The sequence below is a fragment of the Atractosteus spatula genome, chromosome 14 (assembly GCF_055471065.1).
Source record: "Atractosteus spatula isolate fAtrSpa1 chromosome 14, fAtrSpa1.hap1, whole genome shotgun sequence".
Lineage (NCBI taxonomy): Eukaryota > Metazoa > Chordata > Actinopteri > Semionotiformes > Lepisosteidae > Atractosteus > Atractosteus spatula.
Window position 1 is genome coordinate 42,385,706 of NC_142719.1, and position 21,795 is coordinate 42,407,500.

A 21,795-nucleotide genomic window follows, 5' to 3' on the forward strand; every position below is an offset into this window, starting at 1 on the left:
TTCTTTTAATGTTACTTACCTGTATAATTCACTGACGAGATAACAGTGTTTAGAGGCGTGATTCCTCAGTTCTGTGAAAAGTGCATCGGGATGTAATATATTGGCAGGGGAATGCAGAATGCATCCCACCTTTTGAGCCTTTTTTGTGGGGGTTTTAGGATCGCCAACATTGAGGTTCAGATCGCCAAGCTGGACAGCGAGGCGTGGCCCGGGCTGCTGGACCCAGAGAGGGACCGCCTCATCCTGATCAGTGAGAAAGAGGAGCTCCTGAAGGAGCTGCAGTACGTCTGCCCTCGGAGGCGCGAGCCCGACGATGCGGCAAAGATCGAAACGGAAAAGAAGCGGCTGGAGAGGGACCTCCAGGCTGCCCGCGACAACCAGAGCAAAGCTCTCACCGAGAGGTGGGTACTTTCCCGGGAGACGTCCGTGCTGCTGTGGCTTGCAGGGTAGTTAGGTGACGGTGGCCATTTGGCCTGTCTAGCAAGTTTCATTGTTAGTAGGTAGTTGATCCATGAATCTCATCCAGCCGCTGCTTGAGAGAAGTCAAGGCTTCACCAGCATGCCGCAACTCTTTGTGCAATGAAGTGCTTCCTTTTCCCAATTTGAAATGCTCTTTCCCTTCGTTCCCACCCGTGTCCTTAGGAAAACACTGAGGACACTGAGCATTATTGTCTATCTGAGCTCTATTGACTTCTTCCAGTTGTGTAAATTTAATAGGTGGGCACATATCTGCTGCAACAACCGTTATGTCCTGGTTTTTATTTGGAACATGGCAGATCATTTTATTGTTAGGGTGGAAGATCTCAGGATCTATAAACTTAAGGCACAAAGACAAACGCCTGTTTGTCTCTGACTCCCCTCCTCGAACTATGCCTTTATTATAGAAGTCATCTGATTCCATTAATCTCGGATAACTCAGTGACATAGCCTGCATGGTTAATAAGCCATGGATTTAAAGCCTGTTGGTTAAATTTTCCTGAACGCATTTGTTTAATGCAGAAAACCTCAGTTGCTTCGTCCTGTAAAAGATACATGTGCTATGAAATACGACACACTTGTCATCCGAAAGAAAAGTTGTGAGACAGAAACGTTCTCTCGCGATGGTCATGGAAGAATGGTCATTGTTGTATATGTGATTGTGCAAATGTATAATTACTTTACCTTTTCCAGACAGAGCAATTTCAGGTGCACTCTCTTTACAAACATCCTTAGCGTGGACACCTGCTCAGACAGCTCAGGTTACTGGAGCAAGAATAGCAATCGGGCCCAGTCTGTGTAGTGCGCCTTCTCCTCTCTGAAAGCAGACAGAAGCCTTGCTGGGGTGTGCTCGATACTGTGCTTCCTGAAATCTGACCGGGAGAAGCTGGGAAGAGGGATGGATGCCTTTTTTGCTTTTAAAACACTACAGTTTCCAAACGGTTTAACTACAAATATATTGTGAGGTTGCTCAAGAGGAGCAGTATGCATTGTTTCATGTTGATCACCAAAAAGAGGATCAGGTTTGTTATTTTAAATATAATTTTTTAAATTTGTAACCTGTAACATTGCCATGTGCTGTTGCTCAGGTTGTTTTAATTGTTTGTTCCGGTTCTTAGCTTCATGCGTAATAACTGGATTTTCGGGAACACGGGGATAGTGATGGTGCTCAGAAAGTGTTGCCGGTTTTAAATACAGCACCCTCTCATATTCGGAAGGGCAGCCGTGACATACAGAGAAACGGACAAAGATATTTAACAAAACTGCAGCCTAACACTATACAGGCCCTGATGCAGGGAATTCGACTGTTTAAAAGTTTCTTCTTTTAGAAAGGAGTCAGGGAGCTCATTTTAAAATGCATGACATGGCATCTTGTTGATTTCAGGCTGAAGCTGCACAGCAGAAGGAATAAACTGGTGAAGGAACTTGAAGAAACTGCACGACTAGCATCTTCACTCCATTCACAGCTAAAGAGGTAAAGCCAACTGACTGCATTGATAAATGATTCATTAAAGTCTGGCGTTTTATAGCTGACATTCCTTAACTCCTGATTGTTATCATGTGCATAGAGTGTCCCTGCAGATGTGTCAAGGTGTCTGTCTTTGTTATGTACGTTTGTTTTGATCTTTGTCTTGAGAGCAGTACCTCTGAGCAGTCTAGGGCCTGCTGAGAGAGCTGGAGAAGGCTCTTTGTGGGCTTCCATTTATTCCAGAAGATGAAAGCAAAGTCCCTGGAAGGTTTTTCTATTATCCTCTGCCAAAAGGTTTGAGTCCCCTAATAGAAGCTGTCAGTAGTATTTTTTAACACAGCTTTTTTTCTTCAAAGCTGCCTCAACAATTTCTAATTCATTGCCCAGCAGCTCGATCAGTTTTTGATCTCTTGGTTCAGAGTTTTGGATCCCAGCAATACTGTGCTGGGACAGAGCAACTTCAAACCAAAAACAGAATATATTTTTTGCACATTTCCTAACGGAATTTTGATAATTTTTGATTACAGCACAGACTTGCTCATTGATGCTGGAAATATTGAAGTGTACTTCAATATTTCAAGAGTTGTAGGATTGTAATTTATTAGAAATGAAAACCTTCATTTCTGGAGTGGAGTTTGCAGTCATTTTGTGTTGATCTATACATATACAGTACATTTCTATTCATAGTTTAACAAGATACATTATCTTAGAGAATGTAATTTAAGTTATTAGTTATAAAGGAATAAATAGCACTTTGGTATTGTTGTAAATGAGGAATTTTTATTATGGTCTGATTTAAATATTTAAATATTTTTGTACAAACTTTTTTTGTAGTTTGGTATTATGTAAAAATAAGGCAAGGGTTTTCTTCATGTTATAATTATTCTGTTTTTGCCAGTTCAACCTCATGCTGTGATTAATGTCAGAGCATTCAAATGAAATGTTGAACTAACTCCCTAATGTGCTCATTCATTCAGGACCAACTTTAATTATCTGATTTGCTTCTCAGAAGGTGAGGAAGGGGAAACTTGAGTTAGTTTTTACACGTTTGCCTGACATCTTTTGAAAGAGATGAGGAAAAAGGATGAACTTGAAATGGAGTGTTTGCATTTTTTCACTATATTGTTAAAATAAGAGTGTGACTTACCACAGACTGAATTAGAACTGGGGTCTTGAGATTTGAGGTATTTAGTGTCCCTGCCTCAGTTCTAGGGTAACCAGTTTTATTCTGGGGAAGATTAACTTTCTGTGTGGAGTTTGCATGTTTACGTGGATTACTGAATATCCCACCCCATTAATCTGCCCCATCAAGAGTGCCACTGCTATTAAGCAGCCCCACAGACACATCTTCTGGGGCGGTGCGGTGGCTCTGTGGCTCAGGATCTGCGCCTGTGGCTGGAAGGTTGCCGGTGTGTATCCTGCGGCCGGCAGAGGAATCCGACTCCGTTGGGCCCCTGAGCAAGGCCCTTAACCCCAACTGCTCCTGGGGCGCTGTACAATGGCTGACCCTGCGCTCTGACCCCCAGCTTCTCTCCCTGTCTGTGTGACTCATGGAGAGCAAGCTGGGGTCTGCGAAAAGACAAATTCCTAACGCAAGAAATTGTATAGGGCCAATTAAGTGATCTGATCTTCTGCTAAAGAAGATGATGAAGATGATGAAATTCATTAACAGCATTTCACACAGGAGTGTTTTATCGATCTATCAATCAATCGGTTTTATATGGATATCAGTCGGAGCATTCCCAAGGCACTTTACATAAATTATGGAAAAAAGTACAGAAGTGGGAAAAGAATAATTAAAAATGTACAAATCATAGAATGAAGAGAAAAGAACTATGTTAGGGGTTGAAAGCCAATTTAGGTGCATTTCCAGTTGTTTTAAGCTTTAAACTGAATGATTAAGTGTTGCTTAGATAAAACTCTGGACTGTTTAGGTATGATGTTGCCAGAACTAAAGCTTGAAAGTAAAGTCCAGTGAGCAGTGTAGATGTCTGTAAGTTTACTGTGGCTGAGGGACGTTTGTGTAAATTCCTGTTGTGTGTTAGGATTAGGAGTTCCTGCTGACGTTTAGAAAAAATGTGACGTTGTTCCACCACAAAACCTTGCCGAACTGGAATGGTAGCAATAACCAACTACACGGCGATTGTTTTCTTAACTTAGCCACTGAGCCGGCCATTTAGACCAGCTTTTCGCTGTGAAATTACTGTGTAGCTGCCGCAAAACCTTGATCATGCCACGGGCGAGAGCGATAGTTTGAGAGAATTGTGAGGCAAAATTGGCCCTTCCTGCTCACTAGTCTCTGAGATGGCTGATGTAATGAGATGTGCGAGCGAATAAGTACAGGTTGTGCAGCAGGCATTTCGCCACAGAAATGTTCCAGCGTGATTCTGCATGCAGCGCGCTAACAAGTAGTAGTTGTTAGCAAAACCATCTCGCAGCAGAGAGCAGCTATTTTTTGGATTAAATTTCACAAGCCTGCTTGTTTACAATGTCATAGGGCATCTTCACTTTGCCTCGTTTAGAGTCTCAGAACATGGTGCTGGGCGTTTTGTCTGTTTTGTGATGTAAACTGGAGGTTTACGTCACTTACTGTGTACATTGTACGATCATTGCGGTTTGAAATGCACTCAACAGCGGCGATTCTTTCTCACCCCACATACATAAAAATAGTGTTGCTCCCCTTTAAAGGTTTTTGATCATTTCAGCAAGGAAGTTGTTCAGTTAAGTCCTAAGAGGTTTTGAAGATTTCATTTTTTCAGTCTCGGTGGTCCTGAAATGGCTCTATGTAACAGACCACCTGCTTAATTGACCCGAGACCGTTGGGTGTTTAGGGTTCGCTTCAGGCCTGCCACACCTGGGGGCTAGCCTCCTCGGGCCCAGGGCCGGGTCGTGACCCACACTGTCCCGCTGCCCTTGTCTTGCAGCCTGTCAGCCAGCACGCTCTCCTGCTCGTCCGGCAGCAGCCGCGGCTCCCTGGCCTCCAGCCGCGGCTCGCTGGCCACCTCCAGCCTGGGCTCCTCCTCCTCGCTCAGCTTCACTGACCTCTACTGCGACCCGCCGGAGCTGGGGGACCTCGACTTCCAGGGCAGGCTGGACTGCGCGCTGCAGGATGGGGCCGCCGGCTTCCGCCCGTCCAGCACCATCACCACCATCCACGAGAATGAGGTCATCCGGACCCCCGGCGCCGCCCCCGGCCCGCGGGGGCAGGTCCCCAGGCTGTCCGAGACCCCCCGCTCCATGAGCTCCCTGTCGCCCAGGTCTTCCTTCTCCTCCTTGTCTCCTCCCTGCTCCCCACTCCTCAAGGACCCCACGTTCCTGGGCGGGGAGGTGTTCCTGGGTCACGGCAGCGCTGGCTTAGACCTGGAGCTGCAGGGCCGGCTGGCCGAGCTCCAGCTGGACAGCAGCGGGCAGCCCAGCGCCGAAGGCCAGCACGCTGCCCCGCCTCGCAGCGCGGCCCAGGAGCTTCACGCTACGCAGGGGAGCGCGGCTGCAGGCGCAGAGGCAGGAAGAGGTATTGATCCATACACTCTGGTGTTTATTAATCGATATTTCTTCGCTCGTGTGTGATACATAGCAATTGTATCTCACACCTTTGCACTAAATTGGATTTTGAACAATGCAAAAAAAGATTGCAGACTTCCGTACTGATGCAGCTGTTAATTTCTGGCAATTCTGGTGTTAATCGATGCAGAATACCTTTTCTGGATTTCTGTTTTTAATCAGTGCGAATACTTTGCTTCAGAATTCAGCATTCGATGTTCTGCAGTGCAAAAGATTTGGTATTTTGCAACAATAAAACGTTAGCGATTTGATAGGTCCAAGATCAATCTGATTGGATTGAGAACCAAAATGTACTCCATCTTAGACGGTGATCGTAAAAGCGTCATACCCTGCTTGTAACCCCACATCCTTCTGCACACGTGTTTTAGAGGTATACTTGCTACCCTAACCAAAAACAGTTAATTACAACAGTCCATTAATACAGTTCAGTTATTTTCAATCTGTGTCCTTTGCAAAGCTGAGGCAGAATTCTGAGTTAAGTTCCTTTTTTCTTGGACACTACACAAGGAACAGCATTTTTCCATGAGTGACTGTTAATGCTCATTGGTATTCACTCACACAGCACATCAGAAGTGAAGCCTCTGTCTTTTCATCTGTATAGGTCTTTTGATATAAGTCCCCAGAACACTATATTTTGTTTAAGTCACCTCCTAGGGTATAGAAACAATCAGGAAGTTGGGGACTTAATGTTTTTGCTTTCGTCTCTGTTGCACAGACAAGGTAACAGTAACATAGAAACTGGTGTTTATCGCTGGAGGCAGCCGGTTGACTACAGGAACGCTGTGTGTTTCTCCCAGATGGCAGTGCACCAGGCAGGGGCACAGGCCCTGTGCTGAAAAGGCCAGGCGTCTCCTCAGCAGTGTCGGACGAGTCGGTAGCAGGAGACAGCGGAGTCTACGAGCCGTCCGAGCGAAGGTAGCTGGTGCCGATATATGGGAGGGTGACTGTTGTTTTACTTATCGTGTGTTTCAAGGCCCTGATCCTGGAGGAAAGCTCTCCCCTCTTCGCCAGCGGTCTCGACCCCTGGACCTTGACAGCCCCAATTCACCATGAAATTGCCCATTTCTAAAGGCTTGGAATAATTTCATTGTTATTTATTAAATGTGTGAGTTGTTAAAATAGATCATTTGTGAATCATGTAGGTTCACAATGGTAGGTGCATAAGCCCACAAAAAGATCTGGGTTCACCTAACTGAACAGGTCACTTTCTTATTGGATCAGTGACTCGCACGTCTTCCCGATCTTTAGACGCAGGTGACCTATAAGACTGGACTGAGGTCCTCCTGGACCAGGGTTAGAGACCCCTGCTCCACATTATGGGGAACCAGGCTCAGCATTTAAAAAAGTCTGCTCTACAGAAGAGTTTGGAACTGTGAGACGCTGCTTTGTGCTCGAAGAAAACATGAATTATTGCAAAGATCTACCAAACTGTTCTAGGGCACTGTTATTATTATATTATATTACCACAATATTATTATCACAGTCAGTTGCTATTACGTCTCATCCTGGCATACATGCAAACAGAGTCCTTTTTTAAGGAGAAAACACAGAGCTATTCTTCGTATATTCTGGGTGCTGTTTCCCTTGCCTGTAAAGAAAAAAGTGAAACCAAGTTTGCTTTTCTCCAGACCTACAAGGACAGCAGATGTGGTTTTAAATTCCGATGAAGGAGGATCCATAGGAACAGCTCAGATCCAACTGGGGATGAAGTACGACGCGAGAGAGAGACGATTTGCGGTATTCGTTGTGCAGCTTTGCAACGCATCTGTCCTGCCTTTACCCCTTGATGACAAAATGTGAGTGCTGGAACTGTGAACCTTTTGCTCAGATATTTGTTTTTCTACAATGTTCACTTTCCTAGTCGGGAAATCTGCACCGAAATCACTAATACTAATAAAGTCACCGTTTTTCTCCCCGGCAATGGCAGGGGTATCCCTTTCCGTTTTGTGCCAGGTGAAAATGTTTCGCGATGTTACAAGTCATAAAGATTGTAATCATTTTGAGTTTCTTACTCTAATTGTACCGGTGCCTACACCTCCTGGGGAGAAGGCTGACCCCAGGACTAATTGCAGCCGTGTTCGAGAGCCCCCTGTACGTTCCAGTCCGACCCGTCAGCACCTCTGTTCTTTTCAGATACGTGCGTGTGGCTGTGCTCCCCTGCCCCCAGACGACGAGCTGCCTCTTCCGAACGAGGGCCTCGTTCCCGCAGGACAAGCTGGACTTCAGCGAGGTGTTCGGGGTTTCTGCGTCGCTCGGGGCTCTCCGGCAGAAGACGCTGCGGGTGGACGTGTGTCGCATCAAGACGTCCGGCCGGGAGGAATGCTTGGTCAGTGCCTCACAGCTGGAGGCTGTCTGACGGGCAGACGAGCAAGCAGCCGCTATCGTGGGAATTATGACAACGCAGATTGATCAGCTTCAGCTCGTGTCAGCTTGCTCATTCACAGTGTCTGGGAACGTTTCTTTTCCAAAGTAATCTGTTACAGTTACAAGTTACTTGAACGAGAGATTGTTTTTAAAAAAAGACGTTTGGAGAAATTGGTAGTGTATTACTTTACATGATAAACCGTACCCACTATGCAGATCACTGTAGGTGATGACTCTTTTAAGACCTCCTGTTAATTTTAAAAAGTAATCTCTTACTTGTAGTAACTTGTAATAATAACTCGTTTTTAGTAAATAACTTTCCACCAGCACTATATATAAGATTTTCCATATTGTTCGTTTTAGCACCTGTTTTTAGAAATAGAGAGGGTTAGCCTCCTGAAAGGTTCATCACTTTCTGAGTTTGTTGTTTTCTTATAAGAAAAAAAGGGTGGAGATTTGTGTTGATTTAACCCACCAGTCGGAGGTTTTCCAGTTTGTGCAAGAGAGGGCTAGGTTATTAAAAGGCAGCTGGTGAAAGTATTTATAAGAAAGGGGCCAGATGGAATGCTTGTTATTTATGTTTCAGGACTGAAAAATTGGGAATTATCATTGATTGACTTCATGTGTTCAACCAGTGTCACCGAGCAGGACATGCTGTATGCAAGTGCACTAAAACGCTCTGCTTGGCACGGAGCTGGTAGCACAATGTAATTAGCAGATCTATTGCTTGTCTTCCTTCATTGGTACATATTGTTAATGCAGTCAAGTCACTTCTCTGTAATGTATGGGACAGTGTCGACAGCTTTCTGGGGTGGAATAAACTCCTGTTTTATAAAAGCAAAGCTCACAGAAAAGGCTTTCACACACCTTTATTCCAAGTTAATGTGTATTGTTTTGTTGCTGTCTCTCTGGAAAGGCTGGCGCTCAGATTAGCCTTGCAGAAGTGAGCAGCACTGGGGAAGGATCGACCCAGTGGTACAACCTGCTCAACAACAAGTGCCTGGCAGAGGCTGGCACAGAGCACAGAGGAGCAGAGGAGTCCCCGAGACGTGCTGAGGTACGACAGCTGACTTTCCTGCAGTGGTTTCTCTGTTTAAAGATCGTGTTCTCCATCTTGCCTGCGGGCAGACTGCTGGCACACTTTCCTGCGAGCTGTTTTACTAAGGAGTAGGCAGCTTGCCTGTGAGGAAAGACACTGGCCCCTGTCTCCCCACCTCCCACCGCAAACAGATAAATGTCATTACTGGCCTTATTGTTTCCCTGTGTGTCTGCATACCCTGTGTTACTTCAGCAAAGTTTTTTTTTGTCTAAATATGCAAACTGCTGCGGTCGGTTAATGTCAAAACTGTTTGCTTTGCAGGGGCAGTGGTAAATACCTCCCACTGACAGTTCAGCTATCGTCTGCTAAATCTGTTTAGTTTGTGTCGGCATGTAGGGGTAATGTGTCTTTGCAGAAGTACAAGGAGGTGTGATGTTTGATGTTTTGTTTCTAAGCTGACAAAACCCTCTGTGTACAAATTCTGGGGTCATTGCAAATGTTACAGGCAGTGGCCATTACCTTTTTATACCTGATCATGCAGATATGAGTCATACATTTGAATGGCTGATGTAGAGTATAGCCCGTAGGGTGAGTTGGCAGGTGCCGTGTTTTCAGTTATTGGAATACCAGACGTCTTGACTGAAGAACAGGGTGTACCAATCCACTTATCTCAGGCTGCCTGGATAATAAAACTGTCCGGTTGTGTTCTAGGGTCCTGTGTCAGAACCCGTGGCTGAAACCACTGAGAGACCAGATGATGATAAAAATGCATTTATTTCTGAGGAAGAATGGTGAGAAACATGTATTTTTTTAAAATCGTGCCTTGGTTCTTCATCTTTTTAAAAGGGCTGACGGTATAGTAATGTTGTTAGTATCCTGTGAAAGTATCGGGTATTTTTTTGGAATGTCCCTACTTCTCCTCCTGTTGCCTTAGTTTATGTGAACACGGTCATTTTCCTTTCAAATATAGATAGAATCTGACCCAATCTGAGTGAGATCTGTTGTCCAGTTTGACAGCTGTAATCATGTAATCAACAAAACCAGAGGGGCTCATCTTCTTGCAGTCAGAGTGAGATGAACTTTAATGGTGGGAAACAGTTATAGCCCTTACGTGAGCACAGTAATGGGGGAGGAGGCATGTTACATTGTATTTTTCGGATCTCCAAGGGCTCAACCCTCTTCTCCTGCCAAGAGCAGGTGTGATTCGGCTCACGGACCTCTCCTTCCTAGGACCAGTGAGCACCTAGAAGGGGAGTTCTGGGAGGAGGGGGAAGGCAGTGATGCAGAGGCTGCTGAGGTGCAGGAGGATGAGGAGTCGTATCCAGAGACGAGCCGCTGCGCGGGAGAAGAGGGCACAGCTGGCCAAGCCTACACGGGCAGAATAACGGAGAGGGTTGGTGTGACCTTTCTTTCTGAGTTCAGGCCCTACCCCCGTTCCGGGTCTGACGGACGTCTGCCCAACCCTGTTAACACCCTAAGGTCTGGAAGCTGCAAAGAAGCTTGTTCCCCGCTCCCGCAGCCCTTCATGTAAAGAAGCACCTCGGGGTCTCAGTTTTAAACGCACTCCCCCCCCTGTCCTCAGCTTCCTGTGTTTTTCATAGGATTTCTGTCACTTGTCAGGATGTTGGGAATGAGGGAAAAACAAATTAACGGGGATGTAGACTCTCCGTAATAACGCTACAAATAGAAGACAAATGCGCTGAAGAAGTATTGTAAAGATTAGGTGCATAGCCTTAGGCCTATGGTGTTGGCAGTAAATTAATTAATAACAGGCTATTAGATACGTGCTTTTAAAAATGATGGATGACAAGTCCTCCAACCAAATTAGATATTGATTTATAAATTTGCATTGCCCCCGTCTTCAATTACAGTGGGTGACGTTCAGTGTCAGAGTAATTATATCCGAATCTGGCAGCAAGCCATATTGCTAAGCAATCATTTATTAATTGAGGCGCGTTGGAACAGACTTAAACTAGCTTCCGTCTTTCAGAGAGATTTTTGTTTTACTTTGAAAACAAGGCCCTGGAGGAATTAAAGGTCGTGCGGTCTGTTTTTGTCGCCAGGCGAATAAGGAGACCAGCACGGACAGCCTTGCGCAGGCGGCTTCGGTGGTCCGGCCCAAGGAGAGACGAGCTGCTGCTCCCCAGCAGACCCCCCTCATGAGGGGCAACACCATCATCCGTTCCAAGACCTTCTCTCCGGGAGCACAGAGCCAATACGTCTGCAGGGTACGGCGTTTTTTAACAGTCAGTACAGTCAAAAGTCAATACAGAGGTTTTCAGCTGTACATACGCGTAGAAAAGCTTAAGCTTTCCCACAATGCTACAGTGCCTTGTGTTCTGTGAACACCGGCCTTCCTGATCAGAGGAATCACACCAGTGTGAGTCTCAATTCTGCTCGGTGTTTTCTCCATAAATGCTTTTGTCCGCACACGCCGAGAATTGTCACAGCGCACGTACACACGAGGACCAGTGTGCTTGGAAAAATATGTATTTTTTGTGTTTCTATGATGTATGTTCCTAGAAGACATTCAAATAATTTTACCACGGATATTTTCCTGGATTTATTTTAAAGTTCTGTAATTTTTTCAGGATAAACACAGTTTAGAAATTAGCCCATAAACAGTACAGACACCAGATTTTTGTTCAATGTGATTTTTGTGAAGTGAAGATATGAATGTGATCTGAAGAAATTTATAACAATGGCGCTTAAACTGTACTTAATTAATATTTTCCCTTCTCTTGTGAAATTGGAAATTGTCATTAGCCGGATCAAATTTATTATTTTATTAAAGAGATTTCCAAATTTGGTGAAATTAAGTAATAGGCGTGAGACTTTTCCAAACATCCTCCTCTGATGTGCAGTGTTGTGAAGGCTTTACAAAGTTTGCAAAAAATATTCTTGTCTTAAGAGCTTAAATGTATTTTTCAGATAAACCGGAGTGATAGTGACAGCTCCACCTTATCAAAGAGGTCTCCCTTTGTCCGAAACGCTTCGGAGAGACGTAGTGTTCGAGTGAAAAAGGTGAGATGTGAATTTAAATACTGCGATCACCTCCGCAGACGGACACTGTCCTACAAGCAACTGGTGTATTGGAGCCCAGGTCCTGAAGCTCACCCAAACGTCCAAAAGCTTGTAGTGTAGATATCGCCAGCCTTGGTCCTGGGAGGTCCGGTCCCTCTCGTCTTATAGGTCGCCCTGAGTCAGAGTCTCCAACCTTTTATCTTCAACACAGCAGTACTGGATAAGAAGTTGCTAAGCTGGTCCCATTAAGCATTGATTGAGGTTGTTAGGAGCTGAGCTAAAAAGAAAAAAATTAAGATATTAAGGGAACTTAAGGCCAGTTATAAAAGTTTTGACGGAGCCAGTTCAATGGATTTCTCAGGATGAAAACTAAATCTTGACCTAGAGATGTAACTGGCAACTAGGAGAACAGGAAGCACATCTTTACACAAAGGGTGGCGAGAGCTGGGATCAAGCTACTCAGCCATGATCCTGCAAGGATACCGAGTCAGCTCCTCTGAGTAGTAAGATACTAGCAAGCAAATGATCCTGACGGTCTTAACTGTTTCCCAGAGTTTGTAACTTTTTCTTATGTTCATAAGCTCTGCCATTACTGAAACTATGTGTTCCGAGTTGTCATGTTTCAAGAAATGGTCTTTGTGTTTGTGCTGTCTTTTATGAGCAACTCTTTAAACTAGGTCATTAGCATGGGGATATGCTCGGTTCTTTTTCTCTCTGACTTGAAAGAGCCTTTGTTCTGCGCTAGAGTGGATGACTCAGACAGAACTCACAAGTTAATTACAGCTGTTTCCCCGATCACATTTTAAACATGCCTGAAAAACTTGCGGTTCGTTTCATTTCAGTTTTTGATCTTTTGGTTCACTGTGACGATTACGTTTCCAAAGCTTCTGTTTGTTTGTGCTTTAATTAGCAATTCAGATTCAGGTGGGTTTAAAGGCGAAATGTCAGTGCAAGACTTTGTAATGCTGGAAATGACACTCTCTTTCTCTTTAAAGTTCCAATTCTCATATCGACAGATATAACGAGATTAGCCTCGTTAGATAACTGGCTAACTGGCTAACGAGTTAATGGCTTGTTAGCCATTAACCCCGGCTAACGAGCTGACTTGAGCTTTCGTCCCCGTGATCCTTCTCTGCACAGAGAACACGTTGAAAACGTGTGCCGTGTCTACAGCTGGAGGCTGTGGGGATTTGATCCTTCTATGCATATGTGCGTCAGTTTTAGGCCCACCAGCACCTTGGCAGGGCCGTTTGGTGGACAGAAATAACCTACTACAAGTACCACTTTTATAAACTGAAAGAGACAGACAATTTTACCAATTATTTGCATTTCTTAGAAGTTTCCTTCCTTTTATGAAACAAAACCATAAGAGTGTAATAACATGAAAGTACAATTCTGTCCCACGGGTCACCAACTCTAACCCTGCCTTTAACCCTGCTCTTGCAAGACCACTTGGTCTTCTGGACCGCTCTGAGCTACTTAACTGAACCAACATAACCTTCGGAAAGTGAATAAACACCCTTATAATTCCAGGGGGGACAGTGTGCTGCGCCCCAGAGCTCTGGAATTCTGTCCTCAAGGGTATTGGAGTCACCTATTCTGTCTTGGACACCTGCAGGCTCATTGCATCTTCATTTAAAGGCGCTATACAAATTAGTGTTATTATTAGGTGGGTTTCAGGTAGCAAAGGGGACATCCTGATCTCTGGACCTATGTGGGCCATAGCAGTGCTCCTCTAGGGCGTGCTAGAGGACAGGGTAATGCACGAGAAACGGCTCTGCTAGGTCATACTGGTGCCGGAGGAGTGAGTTTCCCTGTGTGGTGTACAGGAATGGCAGCTGATAGGCCAGTCCATTCCTGCCGGGTAGACATAGGAAAAACCTGTGATATTCTACTTAAAGAGAAAAGACCTCATTGAGGCTTGGTTACTTCTGGTCAGCTTACGCTTTCATTTTACTTTTCCCACCTCTGTTGTTGGGTTCACAGCCGGTTCTTCAAGCTAAGGGGCTTGACGGTCTGCTCCGGACCTCCCTGGACATGGAGCTGGATCTGCAGGTGTCCAAGACCAAGCACAGCCGCCTGAGCCAGGAGCTGGAGGTACTGCGGCAGCTCAAAGAGCAGCTGGAAGAGGCCCGAGCCCAGGGCCAGAGTGAGCTCCCCGCCTGGGTCCAGCAGGACGAGAGGTTCAGGCTGCTGCTGAAACAGGCCGAGAAGCAGGTGAGGAGACGAGCCTTGAGGAGCAGGCAGGAAGGGGGCTGAGAAATACTCCAGCAGAGGTTTTAACTCAAGCCTTTTGAGGTCCACTGCATGGTCTCTTAAAAACGCCGATTACAAAGTCAGACCTCATCTATCAGAATACTGCAGATGTCTGTCTTGAGAGCTCCAGGCTGTACTGATTCATTAAAGTGAAACTCCCTCCTACCCGTGTCGTGGTCCAGACCGAGGAGGAGCAGCAGCAGGAGCTCCGCGTCGAGAAGATGATGCGGACGGCGGCGAAAGACGTGCACAGGATCCGAGGGCAGAGCTGGAAGGAGGTCCGGGAAGTGCACTCGTTCAGGTAGGCCTGCTTCCCAGCCAGCGGTTGTTTGAGCTTGTGGGGGTTCATCAGGGTTTTCCGAGTTATCAGGGTTATCAGAATTACTGGGGTTCGTCGGGTTTTGTCAGGGTGCGTCAGCGTTCATGGGCATTCATCTGTCAGGGCTGCTGGACGGACAGAATTGTGAAGAACTTTATAATCCAGACGGATGCATAAAGCGTGCTCACATGAATCCCGAATCCCACGGGTCGTTGCCGGCAGACAGGGGGAGAGGGTAAAGGAGCAGGGACACCATCGGCAGCGGACGAACTTGACAACCAAAACTAAAAGGGGCGGACGTGCAACGTTAACAAGCACCTTGTGGACATTGCAGTATTCTGTCTTCTTCCCTCTCATCCCAATCGGTGTGTATGACTGGCGGTAGTCTCTGTCTCTGTGGTGCTATGGGTTTAAATAGCAGCAAGAGAGTGTGTAAGTGTCTGGGTTTGAACCATTCAGAGAAGAGTTGTGATTAAATGTGAGTCAATGTCCTGTGTTTGTTTTTTGAGAATTAACGGCAGTAGCTAGAACCTGGACTGAAAGAAACAGAAATTTAACTATTTCATGCTCTTAATCCAGAAACGGCTCTTAATCGCGTTGTTTTTTTCGACCATGAAGACCACACACAGACTTCCTTGCACTGAAATGATTTAACTGTCATTTTTCTGTTCAAAACTCTAATACTTAATTTTGAAAAAATAACTGCATGTAATCTTGATGGAATCTGAAGAAAAAATGTTAGCATTAACGCGTCCGGAGATTGCTCTGCAAATATGATGTTTATAAACTTGTGTTTCAGGGAGAAGATGGCCTTTTTCACTCGAGCCAAGATAACTATCCCCGATCTTCCAGCAGACGATGTGTAGAGCATTTCAAGTATTTTGGATTTTGAGAAAATTAACTGCTGTATTTAACTGAGATGAGACTGATATCTGGTGGTATTATGAAGAAAACTGTATGTACCCAAGGAAACATTCACATTTTTAATGTACAGATTTGTAGGAATGTGAGTTGCTCATCTGTATAGTTTTTTTGATGCACACAGAAGAACAAACAGTTTCTTTTTTCTGTTATTAATCAAGAAAGATTGAAACCTTGTTTTAACATTGTTAAGATACAAACCAGTGGATTTTATTTTAGTTCTTAAAAAAGAAAGGAATGTTTGTGGTTTTGGCAAAAAAGACCTAATTCATTTAGTTACCATTTGCGTGACATAAAACTCAATACAGGTATCGTTTTAACTTAAAGTATGTAGCGAAGCCTTTTATACATGACAGTTTTATGGCTACCCAATGAAACATAAAGGTTAAATATTAATTTATGTTATAAATTATAATATTATAGTTTCCATGTTTTTTTATCCTGTTGCTTTTCCTTCCCCCAAACGCTTCTGTTCTATTACGCACTTTTAAATTATTTATTAGAAATTAGCTGCTGCTTCTGTGCTGAATACCAGGAGTCAAGATTGTGGCGGTTGTCATTAATGTCTCTTCTGCTCTGGCCTGTATTGTCAGGAAATGACCACAGGTACAGCGCCTGTGGAACGTCTACACTCTCTTTCCAAAGTAACACATTCTGTGGCCTAACAGCCTGAAATCAGGACACATTAAATCAGAATATGTTTTACTTTTACTTACATTTTGAAACACACACCCTCCCAAGTAAAAAAATAACAAATGCTCAGACCAGCTTTCATTTTTTAATTCACTTGTCAGGATGTTTGAGGATTTATAAAATACATTTTGATTGAATGTGTTTTGATATCAGGCTGCTTGGCTGTTTGGCTGTGTAGACTTTCTGTAGGCACGGCCGATAATCTTCAGTGGCACTTGCATGAACACTGGTGTCCCGAACAGAAGTGACTCCAGGCATTGAGCTGCAAGGCGCTCTCGATCATAGCTTTCAAGGAAAGCGCAGAAACATTTCAACAAGTTCGTCCAGCCTGTTTAAGACTGAAAAAAGGAGCCGTTTCTTTACAGAAAGGGTTGCGAGTGTTCAGACCTATCCAAGCTGTTGAAGCAGATACTTTTGACGCTCCCAAGAAGAGATGAGATGAGATCCTTTGATCAATGAGCAACTAGCAAACAAATGTCAAACAAGTAAGGTGTGGCACATGAGTCTGTAAGAAGAGGTGCAAGCAGTAGGAATCCATTCGCCACCTCTGACCTGTTTGGTAGTTAGTTGCTAATTGGTCTCAGGACCTCATCCAGCTGTTTCCTGAAAGAAGCCAACCTCCCACAGCCCTTTGTGTTAAAGTACTGCCTCCTGCTGGTCATCTGAAATGCACTTCCCCTTGGTTTCTACTTGTCCTCTGGTTTGTATTTCACCTCTGACTCTAAGGGAGTCTATTACAATGACTTCGCTAATGCCTGTGAGGAATTTGGGTTCTCAAATGAGTTCCCTTCGTTGTCTGTTCAAGGTTAAACAATAGGTTCTTTTCACCTGTGTGAGGACAGTTCTGTAAGGAATAGGGGGCTGCTCCAGGGTAGTCTTCCTCTCTGTGAAAACGGTGCACAATATTCTGAATATGATCATGCTCGTGCATTTGACCATTTTAAGATAACATTAAATTCAACATTTTAAGCTATGTAAAAGTTCCAAAGATCTGTTGGCATGTTTCATTGCCCCCCTACAGTGTGCAGGACTGGACTGATCTTTAAGCTCAGTGTTTTCCTTCCCGGAGCTGGTCTTTCCTGCTTGCGTTAGGAAAACTGTTAAATTTACAAGCTAAAGAAATAAACACTTGTAAATGAATATCAGTCTTACTATTTCAACTCTTCCCTTGCCCATGGGGTAAGAGGTAAGTGGGTTCATGTTTTAATTTTCCTAAGAAACGCTTGCCCTGTGTGGGAATGAATCACACTCTGCTCCTGCTCGTGGCTCTAAAGAGACGATTCGAGATGCACAAAAACATTACCAGCACATGGTAGTGAAAATAAATCATATCTTTGTCGGGCTTACACTTTTTTTTAAATGCACAGATCATCATTAAAACTCAGGTAATGTAAAGTAACATTCAAGCACTTTTCTAAAAAAATGGCTCAGCTTAGCCCTTTAAAAATTGTCTTCACACTTTTGGACCCTTAAGAAAGCAATTTGTTTTAAGTTTTCACTGGTAAAAATTAAAAAAAGCACAGAGAACTGCACTTTCATTTGATGCCCTTCACCAGTTCAATGCTGCATCTTTGTGTGTCAAACTAATAGAAAGCACATTTCCCTTGAGATGAAACTAACGTTTCTGCTCCAGCCTGGCACCATTAACATCATTTACACTAAACTTTACCTGAACGTGTGGATTGCTAAGGAGACTGTGCGATTGTAAAGTTATAAGCAGTTCTTAATTGGCAGTTTTTAAAGCAGTTTATATGTATTCTCAGATAGTTACTCAGGTAAAATACTTATCCGAGTCATGTTGACCCTCCTAGTCAATGAAGTCTCTCTCTGACATGGCCTAGAGAGGATGGCTGATCTAGTAGCTAAGGAAAAGATAAAAGTTTCTCCATACAAGTCCTAAGCTTCCTAACCTCTTCATTGCTTAACATGTAAAACTGGTGCTGCTGTATCTGCTGATGCCTAGTTTTGCCCCCAGAGTTTGTAAGTTACCTTTGGATGAAGTACCTGCTGAATTAGTGTTTGGCAGCTAGGTTACGTGATGAACAGCACTGCTGCCTCACATCCCTGGGACCCCCAATCTCAGTTTTGGAGTGTGGCTCTCCAGGTGCTCTAATTTTCTTCCTACCTCCCAAAGACGTGGTGGCTGTGTGAATCGGACTATCCGGATTAAGTCCATCACAGTCCACAGCATGTGTGTTCTGTCCCAGGTGCAATCCTGTCTTGTGCTCTATATTTCTGGGTTCGGCTCTGGGTTGCTATGAGCTAGTGGCCTTCAAATAATGGATAGATGGGATATTATTAATAATATTGACTTAAATATTGTTTAATCCCCGTGAGCTTCTAACTGAGAAATGGCTACTGGTGTGTTTTAGGTTTCGGGCCTGTCTGCATGATGATTGGATCTTTGTAATTCAGCTGAAGCTCCTTCTTTGGGCTGTCGCACTTATAATCCAGTCTTTGTCTAGTGGTACTTTACATGACACTTCACTTTGCTGCCCTAATTCTCCATATCTATCTAATGCTATGGTAATATGAATGAAATATGTATCTAGATCAATTGCATGGGAATTAATATAGGACACGAAACTAGGGCAAACTACATGTAGATGGCAGTGAGCAGTGAAAAACAGTCAACTCTCTTTCAGAAACATTCGATTATGCATGACTTGCTCTCTGATTCCGAAGTCGAAAAACCAGCAGCTGAGTACAACTGTTTTGGTTTTAAACCTTTTTTTTGAAGGGGTATTTAAATGCACGGTGCTCGGTTTTCTCTGAATCCCATTGCGGTCGATAACGTGTTTTGTCGTGCAAAAACAATCCTTAAAAAATTACCATCTAGGTTAAGTATATGGCATTTGGAAAAGGTTTTTTTTGTTTGCAAGTTAATACCTGCGTGAAAGGGTTTTCATTAAGTCAGGCATTGTTATCTGATTTGTGCTTACTTTCCTCCTTGGTACAAATCTAAATGTATTTATTTGACTCTCCAGATTTGGAACACATCCTTTGTGCCAAGCATTTGTAAATGAAGTGGCAGAAATTCACCTCTTCCGTCATGTCTGTGCTTGAAATGTCACCATCTTGAAAAGCACTGAAAGCAATTCCTCCCTTTATATGCTCAGGCAAGGTAGTTTACCTAGCATGTTTGGACTAATGTTTATTTCATCACTTTTTTTTTTCCACCGTTGAAACAGGATGCCCTTCTAAGTACGAGCACACTCAAGCCCTTAGGCTCCTCCTGGGATCTGTTGTTGCCACGGTGTGAAATCCCAAAACAGCTTGCTGGACAAGAGCCAAGCTGTCACAGATGTAAAGAGTTGCTTTAGGTCAATATTCTAGGACAGTGGTGTGGATAATTAACATGTCTTAAATCCCCTTTTGGCACATCATGTAGAAAAATGAATATGTAAGTCGTGTATCTGAATTGTTCTCTTAATTATCCAGTATTCTCTATAGTTATGCCTGTTACTTCAGTTGCCAGGCAACTATGTCTTCAGAGGCTCGGGATGGTTTTGTTCTTTCAAGCCTGTTCCCAGTGTAAGCTCTGTCATGTTTCTCTCTCTCTCTCTACAGCTTATTAAATTTCCAGATCTTTCAAGGATGCTTTCCTCTGTGTGTAGGTGTCATCTCAGAGCCTTTCTCTGTGGAATGTTCTGTGTTTCTGAATGCAGGGGTCTTTTTTGTTCACCCTGCTGAAAGGTTCGTGTGCTGGGGAAAAAGAGGCTTTGTGTTCAATGACCTCGTACCTCTGACCTGGTGTTTCTGGAGTGGATTCTGTGCCCCTGCTGTCCATTTTCAGCCCCCCTCTATTTCCACTGTGCCCCCACACCTGTTATAGCTGCAGTTCTGGGGGAACGAATCTCTTGTGTATTTCTATTCATTTACAAAATTGTGAACCATCTCTTTGTTCTGATTTTTTTAAAAAAAATTGATGTGCAAACGGTAAACTCTGCCACTGCACTACATTGAGCAGCTCATTGTTTTTAGTTAAAATCATTTATTTTATCTCTGCACTTGAGCAACAGCATCTGTCTGTGCAGCTAATTGTTTTTCATTGTGCAAGTGCTCATAACAAATGTTGAATGTTTGGTACAAGAGTATCTTCCTTTTGTTTAGCAAGTTCCTCAGGATTCATTTTTTTAATCAGTGTAATCTGAACCTGGTTTGTGGTTTTAAAATGTATCATCTGCGAAAAATAAGCTCTTTAGGAGCTGAGGTAAAACTAGTCAGGCACTTTGTGACAGCACCTACCGTGTCATTGAAATATTTTTTTATTGGTCTCTGTTTCGGGAGTGTGTTTGTGAAATTTAAACTAAAAATTGTTGTAATAAAAAGCTACCATGTGTCAGAAATAAAGAGTTTGTACAGAGACCTGCTTGTAAGATGAATGACGCATACCTGTTTACACTGATAAGAAATTTCAAAAGAGACTTTCATAGTTAAACATGAAACAATATCAGCTAGTTTTGTATTCTTTATCATTGATGAAAATATAGAGGAAGTCTTACATTAGGACTTTGCTGTATTTTAGGAGAACAGATCATATGGGTATCAGATCTTTAGTCTTACTTAATTAATAGGTACTTTAAGTACTAAAATTAGAATCAGCCTTTTATCAGCTAATGGCACACGGTACATTTGTTCATTGCTGACAAAGTAAAGATATTTATTTATATTGAGAATGTGTGTTGCTAGTCCTAAGTGGTCAGAGGTCACTCTTGTTAACACAAACAATAACTTGCTTTTGTGCATGGATGTAATTTAATACTTGTTTGCTGTTTTTGAGGTTATAATACATTTGTCTTCTTCATTTTCCCTTTGGTTTTATTTTTTGTCGCAACCTGTTATGATGGAAGTCTGTTGCACACAAGGTGGTAGGAGACAGGGACTTTCCTGTAGCTGTCGTGTGAGAGACAGTGTGTATTTATTGCACTTTGCTATCTGGGCTCCTCGTCTGTTATTTTCTTTTTTTGTAGACTTCTGAAAGCTGTGAATTTAAAAACTGGATTCTGTGCATCAACCAGCATTGTACATATTCACCAGCACTAAACCTGTTTTGTAGTTTCAAAGCAAATATATATATAAAGTGTTTTTTCTTGTACACTGTGTGCTGTCTTCATTTCCCGTTCTTTAATACAAAAGGTCCAATGCAAAGTCTTTGTGCAACCTCTCGTACCAAAAAGCATAGTAGAAGCCAAAGATAGAAAAGGATCTTCTCGCAACTGTTAAAAAGTGCATGAACTGAAAAAAGTAATACAACCATAAAAATGAAAAAAAAATTAACTTTTAATTATTAAATTAAGTAAAGACCTTTAAATATAACCACCGTGATCCCAGCTTTACAAGTCATAACTTCTGTCTCCTGTGCTTGAAAGTTAAGGAAAATATTAGTTGAAGTGATTTTAAATCATGATTGTTCTGTAGCTTTTCGACAGTCTTAAACCATAATTAGCAGGATCCTGAGCTGCATTTCCACTGCTGCAGCAATATTCACTACTAGACCTGCAGAGTCAGTGTCTTCTGGTGTTCATTTGACCAGAGTTACTTATTTCAATGAATTATTCACCTGGGGTTATAGTTCTCCGGGGCTGAGGGTAACTCCTGTAATGCGTTAGATACCGAGGTAAGGGTAGAGGTCAAGCTATGTAGTCCAGGGTAGCACGGTGGTGCAGTGAT

At 43.4% G+C, this 21,795-nt stretch overlaps 1 protein-coding gene across 3 annotated transcripts in view; it reads left to right on the forward strand.

Moving 5' to 3' along the window:
* The window catches only part of wwc1 (WW and C2 domain containing 1), a 39,129-nt gene extending 17,911 nt beyond the window's left edge, over positions 1-21,218 (forward strand). The window contains exons 9-22 of one of the 3 annotated variants that reach the window (XM_088932503.1): positions 159-401; positions 1,862-1,951; positions 4,870-5,456; positions 6,304-6,421; positions 7,135-7,302; positions 7,640-7,832; positions 8,787-8,927; positions 9,621-9,700; positions 10,077-10,302; positions 10,973-11,137; positions 11,841-11,933; positions 13,920-14,150; positions 14,372-14,490; positions 15,308-21,218. In XM_088932503.1, the coding sequence (XP_088788629.1) occupies positions 159-401; positions 1,862-1,951; positions 4,870-5,456; positions 6,304-6,421; positions 7,135-7,302; positions 7,640-7,832; positions 8,787-8,927; positions 9,621-9,700; positions 10,077-10,302; positions 10,973-11,137; positions 11,841-11,933; positions 13,920-14,150; positions 14,372-14,490; positions 15,308-15,374 (2,521 nt within the window). In that variant the 3' untranslated portion in view covers positions 15,375-21,218. The remainder of the gene's footprint in view (positions 1-158; positions 402-1,861; positions 1,952-4,869; positions 5,457-6,303; positions 6,422-7,134; positions 7,303-7,639; positions 7,833-8,786; positions 8,928-9,620; positions 9,701-10,076; positions 10,303-10,972; positions 11,138-11,840; positions 11,934-13,919; positions 14,151-14,371; positions 14,491-15,307) is intronic. The other 2 variants (XM_088932504.1, XM_088932505.1) reach the window with 2 other exon arrangements.
* Positions 21,219-21,795: the final 577 nt, after the last annotated feature.